This window comes from Hemicordylus capensis, chromosome 10, assembly GCF_027244095.1.
Source record: "Hemicordylus capensis ecotype Gifberg chromosome 10, rHemCap1.1.pri, whole genome shotgun sequence".
NCBI classification, from domain to species: domain Eukaryota; kingdom Metazoa; phylum Chordata; class Lepidosauria; order Squamata; family Cordylidae; genus Hemicordylus; species Hemicordylus capensis.
The window spans coordinates 29,585,479-29,600,428 of NC_069666.1; the positions used below are offsets into that span (position 1 = coordinate 29,585,479).

Below are 14,950 nucleotides of genomic sequence, written 5' to 3' on the forward strand. Positions count from 1 at the left end.
TTGCCTGTACCAAGTGTAGATAATTAAACCATTATATATAGTTAAATGTAAATTGGATTTTTAAAAAATTGGCCAGCTTCAACTTAAATCTGAGCTTAATGCAAGTACAGTATATAATATCTCAAAAATAAATTTATGATCTTATTATGAACTGTGGGGAAAACATCTTCTTCAGTCATGTTACAATGCCATCATCCATGTCCTCCTTTCATGGGGGCCAGGCAGGGCCTCGCAAATCACCCACATGTCCTCCACTGATCCATCTGGATGGTCTGAGAACTATTGGACTAACTCTTTAATTACAGATATTATAGTTACGATTCTACCCACCAATCAGCCAGGTAGTGTACACTTTTATTTAGGAAGTATCTGGATAATAAATGGGAAAATTTGATTTAAATCAATCCACCCTGACCTTAGCTAGGTTCAGGCTTGGGTTTGGTTCCTGGAGCTGGAGACTGGTGCCGCTGTGCAGTGGCATTTGTGTGACTCTGAACTGTGTGGTGTGTTCTATAAACAACTTGGTCCCTTTTTTTGTTCTGGGTACAGTTCTTTATTATTTACAGCCATATGTCACCATCATTTCTCTGTTTATTTTCAAAACCTCTTGCAGTGTTAAGCTTCTTTTTCATACTATGAATTTAGAGCATTTATTATTGAGATGTGGCTTCATCATTCTGGTGTGAGAATTTTGGTTAATCAGTAGATTTTGACTTAACTATAGATTTTTTAAAAAAGATTTTTGACTTAACGAAAGATTGGTTTTCCATTTTTAAAAGAAAAAAGGAGTCCATCGTTGTACAAAGTGCAGACTCCAGTTCCTGACATGCAAAGAAAAAATGGACCACAAATCTCAGCATCACCGGACATTTAAAAAACCTGTTCAGTTGGAGGGATTGCCTCCAGGAACCAAAGTAAGTTAAAAATGCTGCTTCAGGCCTGTTTTGAAAAATTGTTAGAATTGTGAAACCCTTCCTGTTCAGGCTGGGTTTTTTTTTTTTTTTTTAAGTCAGGATTAAATCTCTTGTCTCTGGGGGGCTTTAAAGTGATGAGATGTGATTCTGTTGAGCTGGAGGATGAGCTCGTCTTTGTTACTTGTGGCTTTGGGGATGGAACAGGTTATAAGTAACGTCTATGAGCAGTTTCATGTTACCTGCTAGGCCATGCCCTTTCTGATTTGGTGTACTACGTCAATGGGTCAGTTCCAGCCATCCCTGATCGTGACACAGACATTCCTGTCGGAGGTGGTGTGTCTGTATGAACAGGTGGGACTCTAGCAAGGTGTGTGTATGTTGTGTTGCTTCTCTGTGTGTTCTGGGACAGATCCAGGGGAGATTGGAGGGGCCTTGATTCCGTGGTGAATATGCTGCTGGCCAGTTCCTCTGCAGTGGTGGGTAGAGGCCCAGCCCTGCTCAGCCTGGCGCTGTCTGTGTGCTGTACTTAGTAGTGGGCATCCGTTGCAGAAACTAAGATCACCCCAACTGAATTGCAGGTCTGTGCAGCATGGCTGCCTGCCTTTTGTAGGGGGCGTGCTGCTGACAGGATGTCATGTTCCTAGGTTACTATCAGAGCTTCTGTGGGATCTCTTCATCCTGGATCATTGACTGCGTCTTCTGTGAGCACAAGCGCGTCCACCTTACAGTTGCCTCCCAATACGAAAATGACATACACTAAGAACCATACGAAACTGAATGCAAGCAAAGCCAAGCCAAAACTGAAGCCCTTGAGCCTGCAGAAAAAGCAAAGTCCAGGAGCTAGCAGCAGCAGCCAGAACAGCAACAGTGGCGGTGGCGGCGGCAGCAACAAAAGGAACAATAAAATTGCAAATACAGCCTTAAATAATCTCAGGTAAATCTTCTATCTAGTTTTGAACACCAGCTGGATAGGAATACAAAGGCAGCCAAACTAATCAATGGAGTGGGGGTGGGGGGTGGGTGCCATGATTCAGTTGGACAGGAATTGTAGGCCCTGTCCAGCTGGACAGGGATGCCTTCTCCTCTTCTGGGCATTCGTGTGGCCTCTTTAGTGATGCAGAGGTGATGTGGGGAGCCTCCCCAGCTCTGAGGCTCTCTCCTTCTAGCTGGTAGCCCCTCAAGGGACACCAGCAAGCCTGAGGCTCTTATGTTTGATCAGCTTAAGGACTGTAAGATTGTCAACGTGACCGTACTGTGTTTCTCGGGTGTATAGATTTATGGGCAAGGAGCTGTCAGCTTTCAAGCACTTCAGTGTCAGTGGGTGACTTAATGAGGTCCTAGACAGAGCCTCGGGGGGCACCCAGAGAGGGATTAGCCCAGTCAGCCTAGGACAGGGGTGAGCAGCAGCATTGTGCATGGACACAAATTGGATGCGGTTTCCTTTCAGATTGCCAGTTGCCTTGATTGTCTGCCATCTAAAGAAACTTGTGGCAGAGAGAATAAGCCGGCTTTAGAAGTGTCTATGTGGATGAGGCAAAAGAGAGTATTTACCTAGTGTGTTTATGAAGGAGTGCGCACGTATGTGGATATGTGTATGGGCCTGCATGCGTCTATAGAGGTGTTCATGGGTGTGAAGGGAGGGGTAGAGTGAGAGGAAGATGGGGGCCTTTGTTCTTCTGCAGCCCATTGGCTGACTTGTATGTAAAGGTGTGTCCCACCCTGCGGCTTCCAAAGTTTGCCACCTGTAACATTGCAAACCGTTAGGATTCTGCTTGGTGGCTCACATCCCGAGGCAGTACTTGTGCAGTACCGCATGTGGAGTCTGATGTGCACACCAGGGCCTTTCCAGCCCTCCAGCACTTCCCACAACATCTTCTGCTGCACTGAATCCTCATCTGGAGGATTCCCCCAAAAGCCACTCCTGAAGGTTGGAAGGGGCCATTTGAGGTGGGATTTCCTCATGGATTTCTTTGGATCCTGGCCAGTGTGGCTCAAGCTCTTCTGGAAATCATTAATGGTCTAAAATGTGAGTTCTTAAGAAAAATGTATCAATACTACTTCCTTCTAGATGTTCAGAAATTCAGAAATGCATTGAGTGTTATTCGGATATAAGGACTTTTGCCAGCCACTTCCCAGCCTACGTCCGCTGCAGTTTATGCCGATACAGCACTAGCTGCAGCAAAGCTTATGTAAATCACATGATGAGGTAAGAAATCTTCAGCCTCAACTTGCTAAATTATGGCTACAGTTTTAAAAACAAACAAAAAAACCCTTTTATGCTTTTGATGTTCGAAGTTAAGTCTCAAGGTTGGTGCCAACATAACGTAACCTGTCACTTTAAAAAGCATGGTTGTGTCTGGAGGAGAGGGCAGGATGCTGTGCCGTCTCTCCTCTTCCACAACAGCCTCGGGGTTGGTTAAGGGCTGTGTTGGTACTGACCCGGGCCATGCTTGTTGCTAACGGGCTGGATGTTTGAGAACACCCAAGTAGCCTTAACCATGGTTAGAGCCAGGGTTGAGGATGGGGTTTGTGTCCCAAGAGGAGAAGGGGCTGTCCCTGGTCATGAGCCAGGGTTGTGCTTTCAGAGTTAGGGTTAGGGTTAGGGGAACGTCATGGGGTCCTGCACAGCTTTGGTGTTGGTCCTGGTACACTCTAGTGGAATACTGTAATGAGAAGTCAAGCAAATCCAATTCATTAAATTTTGTTTTTAAAACATCCCCATTGGTTCTAAGAGCTAAGTTTTTTATCTGGGGACATCCGGGCTTCTCTGAGAAGGACATTTCAGCGTCTCAGGGTAACCACTGAGAAGGCCTTTCTTCTAGTGCCCACAATCCTCAGTCAGGGAATGGAAGGGGAGAGGCCTGGACCTTGGTTGTGGAATAGAGCACAGAGGAAATGGATTAACGTGTAATCAAGAATCTCTAGGTGGTTGTGATCCTGATGCAGGGAGCAAGAAGCTGCCAGAAGTCAGGCTTTTTTTGCATAGTGGGGAAGCCTCTTCCTGAGTGTGTAGCGACCAAAGGCCGGCAGCACAATTTAGTCGGTGAGCTGCTTTTAGCAAGAGGGCAAGAGAGGGGGGCACTTCCCTGGAAAAAGGCTCTGCTGGATCCTCCCAGTCCTCTGAATCCTCCTTGCTGGAGTGCGCAGACCATGGGTGCAGCTGACCCTGCATTGCTATGCCTGCCCGGAACCTTCTGCTCTTGCTGCAGGCTCTCTGGCTCCGGGTCCCTGAGTGCAGTGCTCCATGGAAGACAAGAGCTTGCTTTTAAACCTTCACATCAACGAGATTGCAGTCTTATTAGTGATGTGTGTACTGTTGTGTGTACGAAGTTCATTAATTCAGTTTGAATTACTTGTATCTTTTCCTGTAGTTTTCATAGTGCTCGTCAAAGTAAACGGTTTTGGATTTATAAGAACCATTCAGAACAACTAAGGTAGCTATCTTCTCATTTTCTTTTGAAATGTACCATTTGGGCCACTGTGTACTTCTTGAGCCTGATTGATTATACACACCTTTCATTTTATGTATGAAGCTGTGCTTTGAGTTTATGAATCCACACAGAAAAGAGTTACAAATGTTGAATCCAAAACTCCTGATTTCTTGGCAAAACCAGTATTTTGAGTTACGAAGTTCCTCTTGATGCTTGTCCAGTTTTTCTGAAGCACTGTAATTACTGTCTGGAATGTTTCTTTCTGTTGCCATTTGTACATACTTGTACTTACCCAGAAGGTGCTGCGTAGCACTGCCTTTCTAATTGTAGCTGCAGAGCAAGGAAATGTGTCCCCAGGGGGCCCAGAAAGCTTTGCTTAGCAACGAAAAGTGCAACCTTCCCTTCTGTCCCTCCTGGAAAGCACAAGGTCAACATTCTTGCCAGATGATTTGTGCACCCTGTCTTACAGGAAATGCCTGGAGGGGACGTGGAGGAAAGCTGGGGTGGGAGGCGTCTACCAGCTCATGCGTTCTACATAGATATTGCTCCTTCGCCTAGAGGAATGTGCAAGGTGCTAGTAGGCGGAGGAAGCCGTTTGTCACCTTGTCTCGCTTGTACTCACGCTTGCCTTTTCTCCTCCCAATTCCCCACCACCACCACCAGGGGCATTACCGTTGTTTGTCTCAATTGTGACTTCCTGACGGATGTTTCTGGCTTGGATAAGATGGCCACACACTTGAATGAAAGCCCTGCTCACACTTGCCAGGTTGTTATAGAGAATGGTATGTTTCTGTACGTCTTGATGTAGTTTTAAAATGCTCATTAAGTGTTAAAAGATAAAATAATACACTATCTTTTTTTTTTTAATTCTAGTTTCCTTAGACGACCTAGATGCTGAAAACCTTCCTGAGTAAGTTGTTTTCAATACTAATGATTGTGTCAGTTAGGGGGAGGTGTTCCTCCTATGTCATAGCAAACAGATTTGTGTACAGATTTTGCACACAAAATTATCAAACCATTTTCTCAAGATTAAAACTTTGAATCTGTATGGACTCCACCAGACAGGTTTGGCATAATCCCTGTTTTATCCAGGGTATTATTTCATGGGCTCCAAAGGTCATTCAGGGATGGGGTCATAGCTCATTGGCAGAGCCTCTGCTTTGCAGGTTCAGTTCCTGGCAGCATCTCCAGGTAAGGCTGAGAAAGACTTCTGCCTTGAAACCATGGAGAAGCTGCTGCCAGGCAGTGTAGGCGACACTGCACGAGGGCGACCAAGGGCTGGCTCAGTAGAAGCCAGCTTCCTGTGTTCTGTGTGCAAGACTGTTTCAGTCATGAGACTATGAGTTCAGTGTCCAGATGGAGACGGGACATAAGTAAAACTGTATTTTCTATATGCGGAGTGTCCAGATCAGTTGCTAGCATGGAGCTGATGCGACTGTTCCTCCACCTGAATATTACTAGCATTTTACATTTGTTCTGCTTAAATAACATATAATGTTGCCGCATCTTTTTGTCTACCAACTTCCCCTCGAATACAGCTTTTATGAGACTTGATGTTTGTTTTCATGGTGTTTGTGTGTGTTTTCCCTCCCTAATAATGAGTAGGCAATAACAACCACCACTTTGAAGTACTTCACCGTATGGATGTGATCTTCACTCTGTGCAGACATTTGCTATACGTAGTTACCTAAATTGATATGTAATTCTGGTTCTATGTAGTCCTTGAAAGTTATCAAGAAGGCTCAGCAAGAAATTAAATTATTTGGCTTAAAAACCTATCTGTGGGTAATCTGCTAAAAAGGTGTTATGATGCATGTCCTCAGACTAGTAAAAGAGGGACAAGTTATGGTCGCCTGTTCATGCTGGTGATTAGTATCCAGGTGAGAGAGCTGCAGTTCCATTCTTCAGCAGATTAAAATGTGCTTTAATGCCACATCGACAAAGAAGATCCCATTGGCAGCAGTTTCTTAAAACAAAATGCCTTTGAAAAAGTTAAACTCTACTAAAACTGAGTTTACAAGGTCTTCTAGGAGATGTGTGGCTCTCACGATCTCTGCAGTGGAATTGGGTTTTACATAAATGCAGGAAATCAATCATAGTGATGTGATAAACAGTTTGTTTTAATGTGGTTTAGAAGTCAATACATTTAAATAATGTATAACTAATCTAAAGTGTGTACTGAGGCCTGGGTAAATATTTGCAGAGAAATTTACCATTTAAATGAGAGATTGATGTCTATATTGATATTTTACAACACTGCAGAAAATCCTCTTTGCAGTAAACAACAACATAAAATGCACTGTGGCACAAATGTATTTTTCCAGGGCATTGTGAACTGAATAAAAAGAAAATGGAATGCAGATAGTTTGTGCAATTTTAGGTCTGTATTGACCGATTGGTTTGAGAATACCAGTCATTCTGGTAATGTCTATGTGGTGCTTATCAACTTTGGTACTTTATAGAATTTCCTAAGCAAAAGAATACATGTCTCTGTCCCCAAGGAGCATGCAGTCAAAAGGGTATTAGATATTATGGGTGCAGTGTATTTTGTTCACACGTCTGTATCATTCGTGTACAAAGTGGAGGTGGGTGAAATCTGATTGTTGCAGTGAAAGGGGCAGGTAGCTGAGAGGGGCTGACGCCTCCCATCTTGCCCGCCTCCGCTCCGTTGTTCCAGGCATTTCTCTCCAGCTGGCCCTGATACCTGAAGTGATGATGGTCGAGGAGAGGCATGCCTGAAGTGAAAAGAGGGTGAGGTTCCTGCCACCTGTGGTCCTTTACTGTCAGAAGTACACCCCACCTTCATTTTCTGTGAGAGTGGGGTCGGTTTGTGACCAAGTGGATGCCGCTGCTCCCACTGTGTCTAGCTTGGCCCCAGATCAACGGCGAATGACTGAAGCTGCCTCCTTCAGCCCCTCCTTGGTGCTGTTTGTGCTGCCTGGCAGCAGCTCTGCAGGGCCTTCCCCAGGCTGACCCCGAGACGCCAGGTGCTCTGCCTCTGAGCGACAGCCCCTCCCTGATTGGTGGGGAAGGGGAGGGAGGGGTGATGTGCTTATTCTTTGTGCGTGAGAGGCAGGGAGGCGAGTGAATACTCCTCCTAAGTTTTATGGCTGTTGTGAAAGGAATGTGCTCCCTTCACTCTCAATACAACAGCTTCCCAGCAGAAGTAATTCTGCCTCAGAATACTTCCCTTGGAAGGTGGTTGCACTAGGAATGATGGGAACGTGATTCCTCACCAGAGACTTTTACAATTCTGAAATGTGGAACTCATTAATGCTGATGCTGTTATCTGAAAATACTGAATAGTGTTTCATTCTTTAGCCTGGTAAGCAACACGTTATTGCATAACGAAAGTGAAGAAAACCCCCAGGTAAAGTCCACTTTGTCCTGAATCTTTTGTGTAGACACACGCACACATTGCATGTATGGAGAATTGTGTGTATGTGGAAGATATATAATATATACACACATGTGCAATCTAAATTAATTTTATTTATGGACAGCTTAATAACCTGCAACATAAATATCCCGTTTTCTGGCATGGTTTCTGTTTTTAGACTTTAAAATGGTGGGCTTCCAACTGTAAAAAGTGAAATGCCTAATAAAACAAACTTACTGTAGCAACTGTCACTATCCTTATGGTGTTTGTACTCTGCAGTTGATCTGGCTAATTTGTATGGGTGGTTGAGCTGGTGTCACTTGATGAAGGCAGGGGGTGGAAAAGGGATGTGTGTGTCCGATTTGTCTGGAAGAAAGTGAGGAAAGAACAGGCTGCTCTGAGCTCCACAGGGTGAAAATAGCCTAAAGAACTTGCTGTGATGGGGCCAGAGGTTGGCTTGAACAGTCGTTCTTAAATGTGTACCACGGTTTGCTCTTTGAGAATGGGATTTGGGTAACTGGGACTCTAAGCCTGCATGGAGGTGCATACCATTCCCCGTCCCATAAGCTCTGGCAGGCTCTGTCTTCCCTCCTCCTGCCACTGCGGCTCCCTCTCTCCGTCACCCCTCCCACCCAGCCCCATCTCTCTCTGTGTCTGTCCCTGCATGATCTTGGATCAGCTTGCCCACCTCAGTGGCTAATCTTCCTCTTACCTCGGCTATAGAACCAGAAGGGACCAGGCCGCCTCTTTTCTTGGCTGCCTAAGCAGCTGTCCCTGCCATTCTGAAGTGTCGCTTCCTAGCTTTGTGTTTCTGCCAGTCTGAGGGTCTCCCTCCATTGGGAAGGAACCTAGACTGGCACAGCCCATCCCTCTGCAAAAGCAACTGCAAATGAAATTGCTCTGTAAAAGTTCACTCTCTTACATTGTCATGTTAATTTTATTTCAGAAAATTTCAAGACCTAATACACCTGAAGGGCAAAAGGAGACATCTGCTTCTGCAAGGTAAGTAATAATAATTGTATCTTTTCCAAAAAACATTACATGTGTAGTATCGATGTACCAAATAGAAGGAGGTGATTTAGTATAGCAAAAGTGTACAGCTGCTTTTTGTAGTATAGTGTTGAATTTTCATTGTTTACAACAGAAGGGAAACTATCATATTTTGAGTTTTTAAAAATATATAACAAAAACACAACAGAGAATTTCTAACCTTATTTGGAGCAGACCAGTATGTAATATTATGGTAAAATAATATACCATTGTGTTTCTTTCAGCTTGCAAACAAAAGACTCTGCAGAAGAAACAAACAAGGAGCACCCAGCAAATCATACTGATGAAGCTCCTTTAGCTCCAGAGTGTGCAGAAAACAAATTCCCTTCAGTTCTAGAAAACTCCTCCAGTCCAGAGCTCCAGGCCTGCTCAAAAGATCCCACAGAATCTGCAGGAGGAGGAGATGCAGCCAGCCTTGGAAATCAAACCCATGAAGCTCCTTTAGCTGCCATGTGTGAAGAAAATAAATCCCCTTCAGTTCTAGAAAGGTCTTCCAGTCCAGGACTCTTGGACTGCTCAAATGACTGCACTGACTCTGCAGAAAAGGGAAATATCGACAGCCTTGGAAAACAAACTGATGAAGCTCCTTCAGTTGCATGCATGGAAGCTGCATCTGTGTTAGCTGTTGAAGGGCCCACCATTCCGGAACTTAATACCTGCTCCAAAGACTCTGCAGGAGAAGACAAAGATCACCTTGGAAAACAAGGTGATGGGGATCCTTTGGCTGTCCAATGTGAAGAAAATAAGCTTCCCTCACTTCTTGGAAACATCTCCGATCCAGGGCTCCAAACTTGTTCACAAAACCCCATGGACTCTGCAGAAGAAGGAGGTGCAGACCCTCTTGGGAAACCGGGTGAGTGCAAAGAGAATAAATTGGTTCTGGAAAGCAATCAAGGATCCTTAGCCTTCTTGGATGAGCCTACGGACTTTGCAGAAGGAGGAAATCTGGACAGTCTTGAACATGAAACTTCAGAGAGTGAAGAAAGTACATCTGTGCCAGCAACAGGAGATGCTTCTGCTTCAGAACCCCACGGCTGCTCAAAAGACTCTGCAGAAGCAGCAACTGGGGACCACCTTGGAAGACAAGCTGATGCATGTGGAGAAAATACAGCCGTGTTAGCTGTAGATGATTCTGTCAGTCCAGGGCCCCAAGCCTGTTCAAAAGAGATCTTGCCTGAAAGGACAGAGTGTGAGGATTCAGGTAAGGATGATCACATAGGAGGAGAGGAAAAGTTGGAAACTGCCATCGTTGGTGAAGCAGAAAGTTGTCCAAATTCAGAGGAGGCCGTCTCAGAAAACCAGACAAAAGTGGCTGAGTTGGATGAAGTGAGACTTGAGGACATGGATACAAACAACTCAAACTTGACATCTGAGGAAGATGTCAGCTTTGAACAGTTTTTGAGGAGACGAGGCGAGCCTGACTCTGCAAGTTCCGATGCGAGCGAGCAAGGGAGCGTGCATCTCGAGCCCCTGACTCCATCGGAGGTCCTTGAGCATGAAGCGACGGAGATTCTGCAGAAAGGTGGTGTTGCGCCTTCAGCCCAGAAGGCTGGGCTGGGTTCTGAACCAGCTTCTAGAGGGAGTAGCCCCAGCCAAGTGGAGGAACCTGTGAGCCAGACAGAGGAGAGCGAGGAGACCAGTTGAAGCGGAGCACCCTGCTTTTGCTTGGGGTCCATACAAAGGCAAGGCATTGGACCAGTTTCTGTGGGTACACTGACGGATGGATGCAGGAGGAGGGAGATGGAGCCGTGTGTTATGCATCAAACTTGGTTGAAGCTTATTACAGAAAGATAATATAGGCAGGCCTTGTACGGTCGAAGGAGGTAGGAGCAGCCTTGCCTGCCATAATTGAACCCGTGAGCTCAAGAGGCAAACCTCTCCTATTTATTTATTTTATTTTGAGCAAGATCCCTATAGAATCACATTCTTTGTAGTAGTTGGGTGGTTGTTCTCTATAAAGAATTTTTCATCCATGTCAGTTTGGAGAAGTGGGAGCTCTGGACTGGATGTCGCCTTCCTTTCCCCCCTTAGAGCAGGTCCTGCCTAGCATTCTCCCCTCTGGGTCAGGGTGGTCTGGCAAGATTAGAAGCTTACCTTAAACTTTCAGTGAAAGTGGAATTATTATGAAAAGTAACTATATTTGTGGGTTTCCCAGCATACAGGCTGTGCAGAAAGCTGGCACGCTGCTTGTGTAAAACGGGCCACTTTCTGGAACTGTGTCTTTTGAGGTGGTTCATGGTTTGATTTTTTTTATTGGCAGCAGGCCCAGAAAACCCAGAGTGGGTCTAGAAAGGAAGCAGTGCAGAAACTGTTACAAAAAGTGGACTGAGAAACATTTAAATCGGGTATTGAACTGTTTTTCGTCTGCACTGTTGTACAACAAACTGAAATGGAATGGTGGGGGGGCGGGGTGCTGGCATGAAGATCATTTTGATATGTAGTGAGGTAAAGGAATGCATAAGATGATTTAACAGTAGCTTGCTTTTTCAGTATCAACAAGCTTAATTAAAATGTTCAATTTGAATCTTTTAGAAAGTGATTTGACTTGTTCAGGTTTGTTTTTAATGAATATTAAATGTTTTGAACATCCGTTAAGACACTGATGTACATATTTTGAGTAAATATTTGCAAGAAAATATGACAAACAATTTTGCTGTTTGTGTTTATGAACTATTTGCTGGTTTGTGTGCGAGCTGAGCTTTCCATCTCTGTTGTGTAATTAACTCAGGCTGCTACCTAAACCAGGAGTCCTCAACCTTTGACCCCCCCCAGATGTTATTGGACTACAACTCCCATCATCCCCTGCCACACTGACTGGGAGTTGTAGAAATCCAACACACAAAGGAGAGAGAGGTTAATCATAGTTATCTCCCTGGCGAGCTGTCTTACAAGAAGCTGGGGGGTTTTTTGCACAGTGAAGCAATATTGGCATGTGCACACCTGACTTCTGAGGTGGTGCAGGACATGGTTCCTCGCCACTGCCTGAAGAATGTGTTGAGCTGGTTTTGGCCAAGTGGAGGTCTCAGTTACTTGCGCCATGTTGCCGGTGGCTGGGGTGGGTAGAAGACCTGGTGCCCCCTCCTCAAAATGGGTTCTGCCAACTGAGGGCATTTGGAGAAGTTTGGTTTTCCTAAATGGCCCATGTGTTCCATCATGACAGCATAGCAGCGTGCCTTGGCTTACTGGCGGACTCCTTGTACTACTCTTCTTTATGGAGAGAGAGAGAGAATTGCACAGGCCTCAGCATATCTCCCACCCCACCCCACCCCACCCCAGGTCATCCGCCCTGGTTTCCAGCATCTGTGCTCTGTGCATGCAGCTAGCTGCAGGAGGCTAGAAAGGCCATCCTGAACCAGAGGATAGTGGAGTGTCTGCAGAAGGCAAAATGAGGTGTCAGCCTCTAGCACAGTAGAGTTTGGGAGATGGACAGTTCTGATGCATAGTGCCCAATCCACTGGGAAGTTGTGCTGTGCAAGCCCCATTGAAACAAATGGGAGTTGGTTTCAGTGATGCGTGTCAAGTTGCGTGTCGACATGGCACTGGCATCCTCGGCTGTGGCCTGCCTCCCTCCCCTCCCCATGTGAAAAGACAAGTGAGAACTTGTGCTTAACAAGATGAGGTTAGAAAGCTCAGTCGTATAATAGCTGCTGGCAGACCAGGCAGTAATTTCGGATATTTGTGTTCCGTCTCCGTGGCACATGGCGAATTTTTCTTTTGTTTCAGCATAGCACCCATCTCTGGGCATGAGACAGAATCCCAGCTAGGCTCCCCGAGGTCCAGCTCATTCTGTAATGAGCTGAGACAGCTTGATACGTGGTAGGTCTACCAGTGCCTGAAACCGCAATGTCTCTGCCTGTTTTTTCCCTTTTTCTTTTTTGCAGAATTAAAAAGGGGAGTCGATGGAACTGGGCCACCTTCTCTGTGGATGAAACACGGTGTAAAATTGATAACAAATGAGTTCAACCTAGGGCTCCATTAAAAGTTTCTGGTCTCCTGAAAATTAAATCCAAGCTCCATATGTCAATGAAACATGTTAGATTTATTAACAACTCAGCAGAAAACCGCATCCCGAGTGTTGCCTTTATCTGATGCCATTTTTCTCCTTAATCTGAATTGTATGTATGCAGTGGAGGCTGCAGAACATCTGGATGTGGTGATTTGTTTTTTTCCTGGCCTGCACCTGCAAGCATAATTATGCACTCAAACAAAAAGGAGATTTAATCTTTCACGGGGTGCGGGGGTATCTAGCCAGGAAGCTCAAGGGAGCATTCTGACAGGAGCAGAGCTTCAGAGGGATTTAATTCTTCTGACAAGCCCCAGTGGTGGCACCTGGCACAGGCTCAGCATATGCCCAACTCTCACTGGGGAAGTCGCAGAAGAAAATGCAAATCTGAAAAGGCTCAGAGGGCACCAGCCTCATTGTCTAAAAATAGTGCCACAAATCAAGGAGAACTTGTGTCACTATCTTGATTTCCTCCCTCTAAATTAAAACAGGCTCCTTCCCTTGAAACCCTGTGGTTACAGATGGCAATTCTTGTATGCCCAGAAATATAAAATCACTGCCTGCTTTCTAGCCCATGACAGGCTCTCAAAGTGGTTTAGAATATAACATAATTGAAAAGTTTTTTAAAAATACATGAACTATAGCTGACCTGGATTACATAATTCCCCCTGGAGACTGGGAGAGCATTTGATGCTGTAATGATCTGCACATTTGGGGTTCACTCCCATAAGTCAGGGGCTCCCTACCTTGGACCCCCCCCCCCAGTGGTTGCTGGACTGCGGCTCCCAAACGGCCCAGTTCCTGAGATTCCCTGAGGAGCCTGCCTGGAAAGACCAATGACTGGAACGTTGTATCTTGTTCCCGACCATACTGGTTTCTGCTGGGAAATGCTCCCTGTCAGATATGCCCTCTGCAATAATTTGCATTTCAGTTTTTCAGAATATTCTGTCCTGCCTGTGATGCCGTTTGCCTGTTCGACCAGCAAAAGGCAGAACAGAGGCTTGTGTCACTCTCCAGTGTGCTGAGACTTTGAACACTTATTTTTCTCCTGGTTGAGGTGCTGCACTGTGACTTTGGCATGCAAGGGCTCCTTGCACCCTACTGTGTGTCCGGGGCACTTTGGCAATGCTTCATCTAGTGGCATCATCTCGGTGTATAGGATCCAGCCTGCACACTCTCTGCTTTCTCCAAACCACAAGCATTTCCAGAAGACACAGGTGGCTTTATCTCGCTTCAGGCATTAAAGCCGGCAGTGGGTGCTGGTTCCAGGATGTGAACCGGCAGGGAGCGGGCAGACTCAGTAAAACTCAACATGAATAATCAAATGACCAATTGTCTGGCTAATCTGTGGCAAACAGAAAATGTTTGTGAACAGCATTGCAATTAACAATGTTGGAGACATTGGTTCTTGGGAAGACGTAGCTGTCCAAACACTTCATTCTGTGGCTTTCCTGCTGAATTAATTACAGCCACCTCTCCTCTTAAACTATAGCTCTGCAGTAGGAATGTTATTGGCAACTGAAGGATCAAGCTCTACATCTAGCAACTTAATGACAAATGTCAGCCACAGTCTCTGTACTTGATGTTACAAGGCAGTTATGAATATTCACAGCCTGTATTCCTGTTTCAGATCCTGAAGCTATCCTATCTTAACCAAAGATGACTTTTTGGGGTGGGAGGGGAGAGCTCTTTTATTTTAAAGATCTACCATACAAGTCTGACCTTGGTCTACTGTGCATCTCCAATGATGCTTGCTTTCCTCCCTCCCGCCCTCCCTCCACTTGGCTTTCTTCCTCAGAGTGGGAGGATGTCCTTTACAGCAGGTTGTGCTGTCAAGTGTGGCTTTTCTTCCATGGGGTTTGAGAATCAAGCTCAGATTGCAGCCCTTCTTCTGTAGCCTCCCGTAGTTGCTGTTGCACCAGAGCACATGGTGGAAGTCTGCTTTTTGCTTCTCTAGCTACCAGCAGGGCATTCCTTGAGAATTCGGGATTTGCTATCCTCGCTCAGCATAATTTAAAGTCTGATTAAGCTGCCCATGTATTTCTCTCATCATCACTGCAATAGGCGCTGTCTTTCTGTCATTTCATCTCCATCCCAGTAAAAATACTGTACACATTTGGGAGCATTCATAAGCAAAGCTTGGGAGTCTTTTTCAAGAAAAATGCAGGTAGTT

General features: G+C 45.4%; 1 protein-coding gene across 6 annotated transcripts in view; it reads left to right on the forward strand.

The window, feature by feature from the left end:
* The window catches only part of ZNF280D (zinc finger protein 280D), a 37,029-nt gene extending 25,607 nt beyond the window's left edge, over window positions 1-11,422 (forward strand). For 4 of the 6 annotated variants that reach the window (XM_053273004.1, XM_053273002.1, XM_053273006.1 and 1 more), the window contains 10 exons: window positions 780-914; window positions 1,161-1,265; window positions 1,559-1,848; window positions 2,983-3,120; window positions 4,286-4,348; window positions 5,009-5,127; window positions 5,219-5,255; window positions 7,667-7,715; window positions 8,671-8,726; window positions 8,999-11,422. In XM_053273004.1, coding sequence (XP_053128979.1) covers window positions 780-914; window positions 1,161-1,265; window positions 1,559-1,848; window positions 2,983-3,120; window positions 4,286-4,348; window positions 5,009-5,127; window positions 5,219-5,255; window positions 7,667-7,715; window positions 8,671-8,726; window positions 8,999-10,418 — 2,412 coding nt within the window. In that variant the 3' untranslated portion in view covers window positions 10,419-11,422. The remainder of the gene's footprint in view (window positions 1-779; window positions 915-1,160; window positions 1,266-1,558; window positions 1,849-2,982; window positions 3,121-4,285; window positions 4,349-5,008; window positions 5,128-5,218; window positions 5,256-7,666; window positions 7,716-8,670; window positions 8,727-8,998) is intronic. The other 2 variants (XM_053273005.1, XM_053273007.1) reach the window with 1 other exon arrangement.
* Window positions 11,423-14,950: the final 3,528 nt, after the last annotated feature.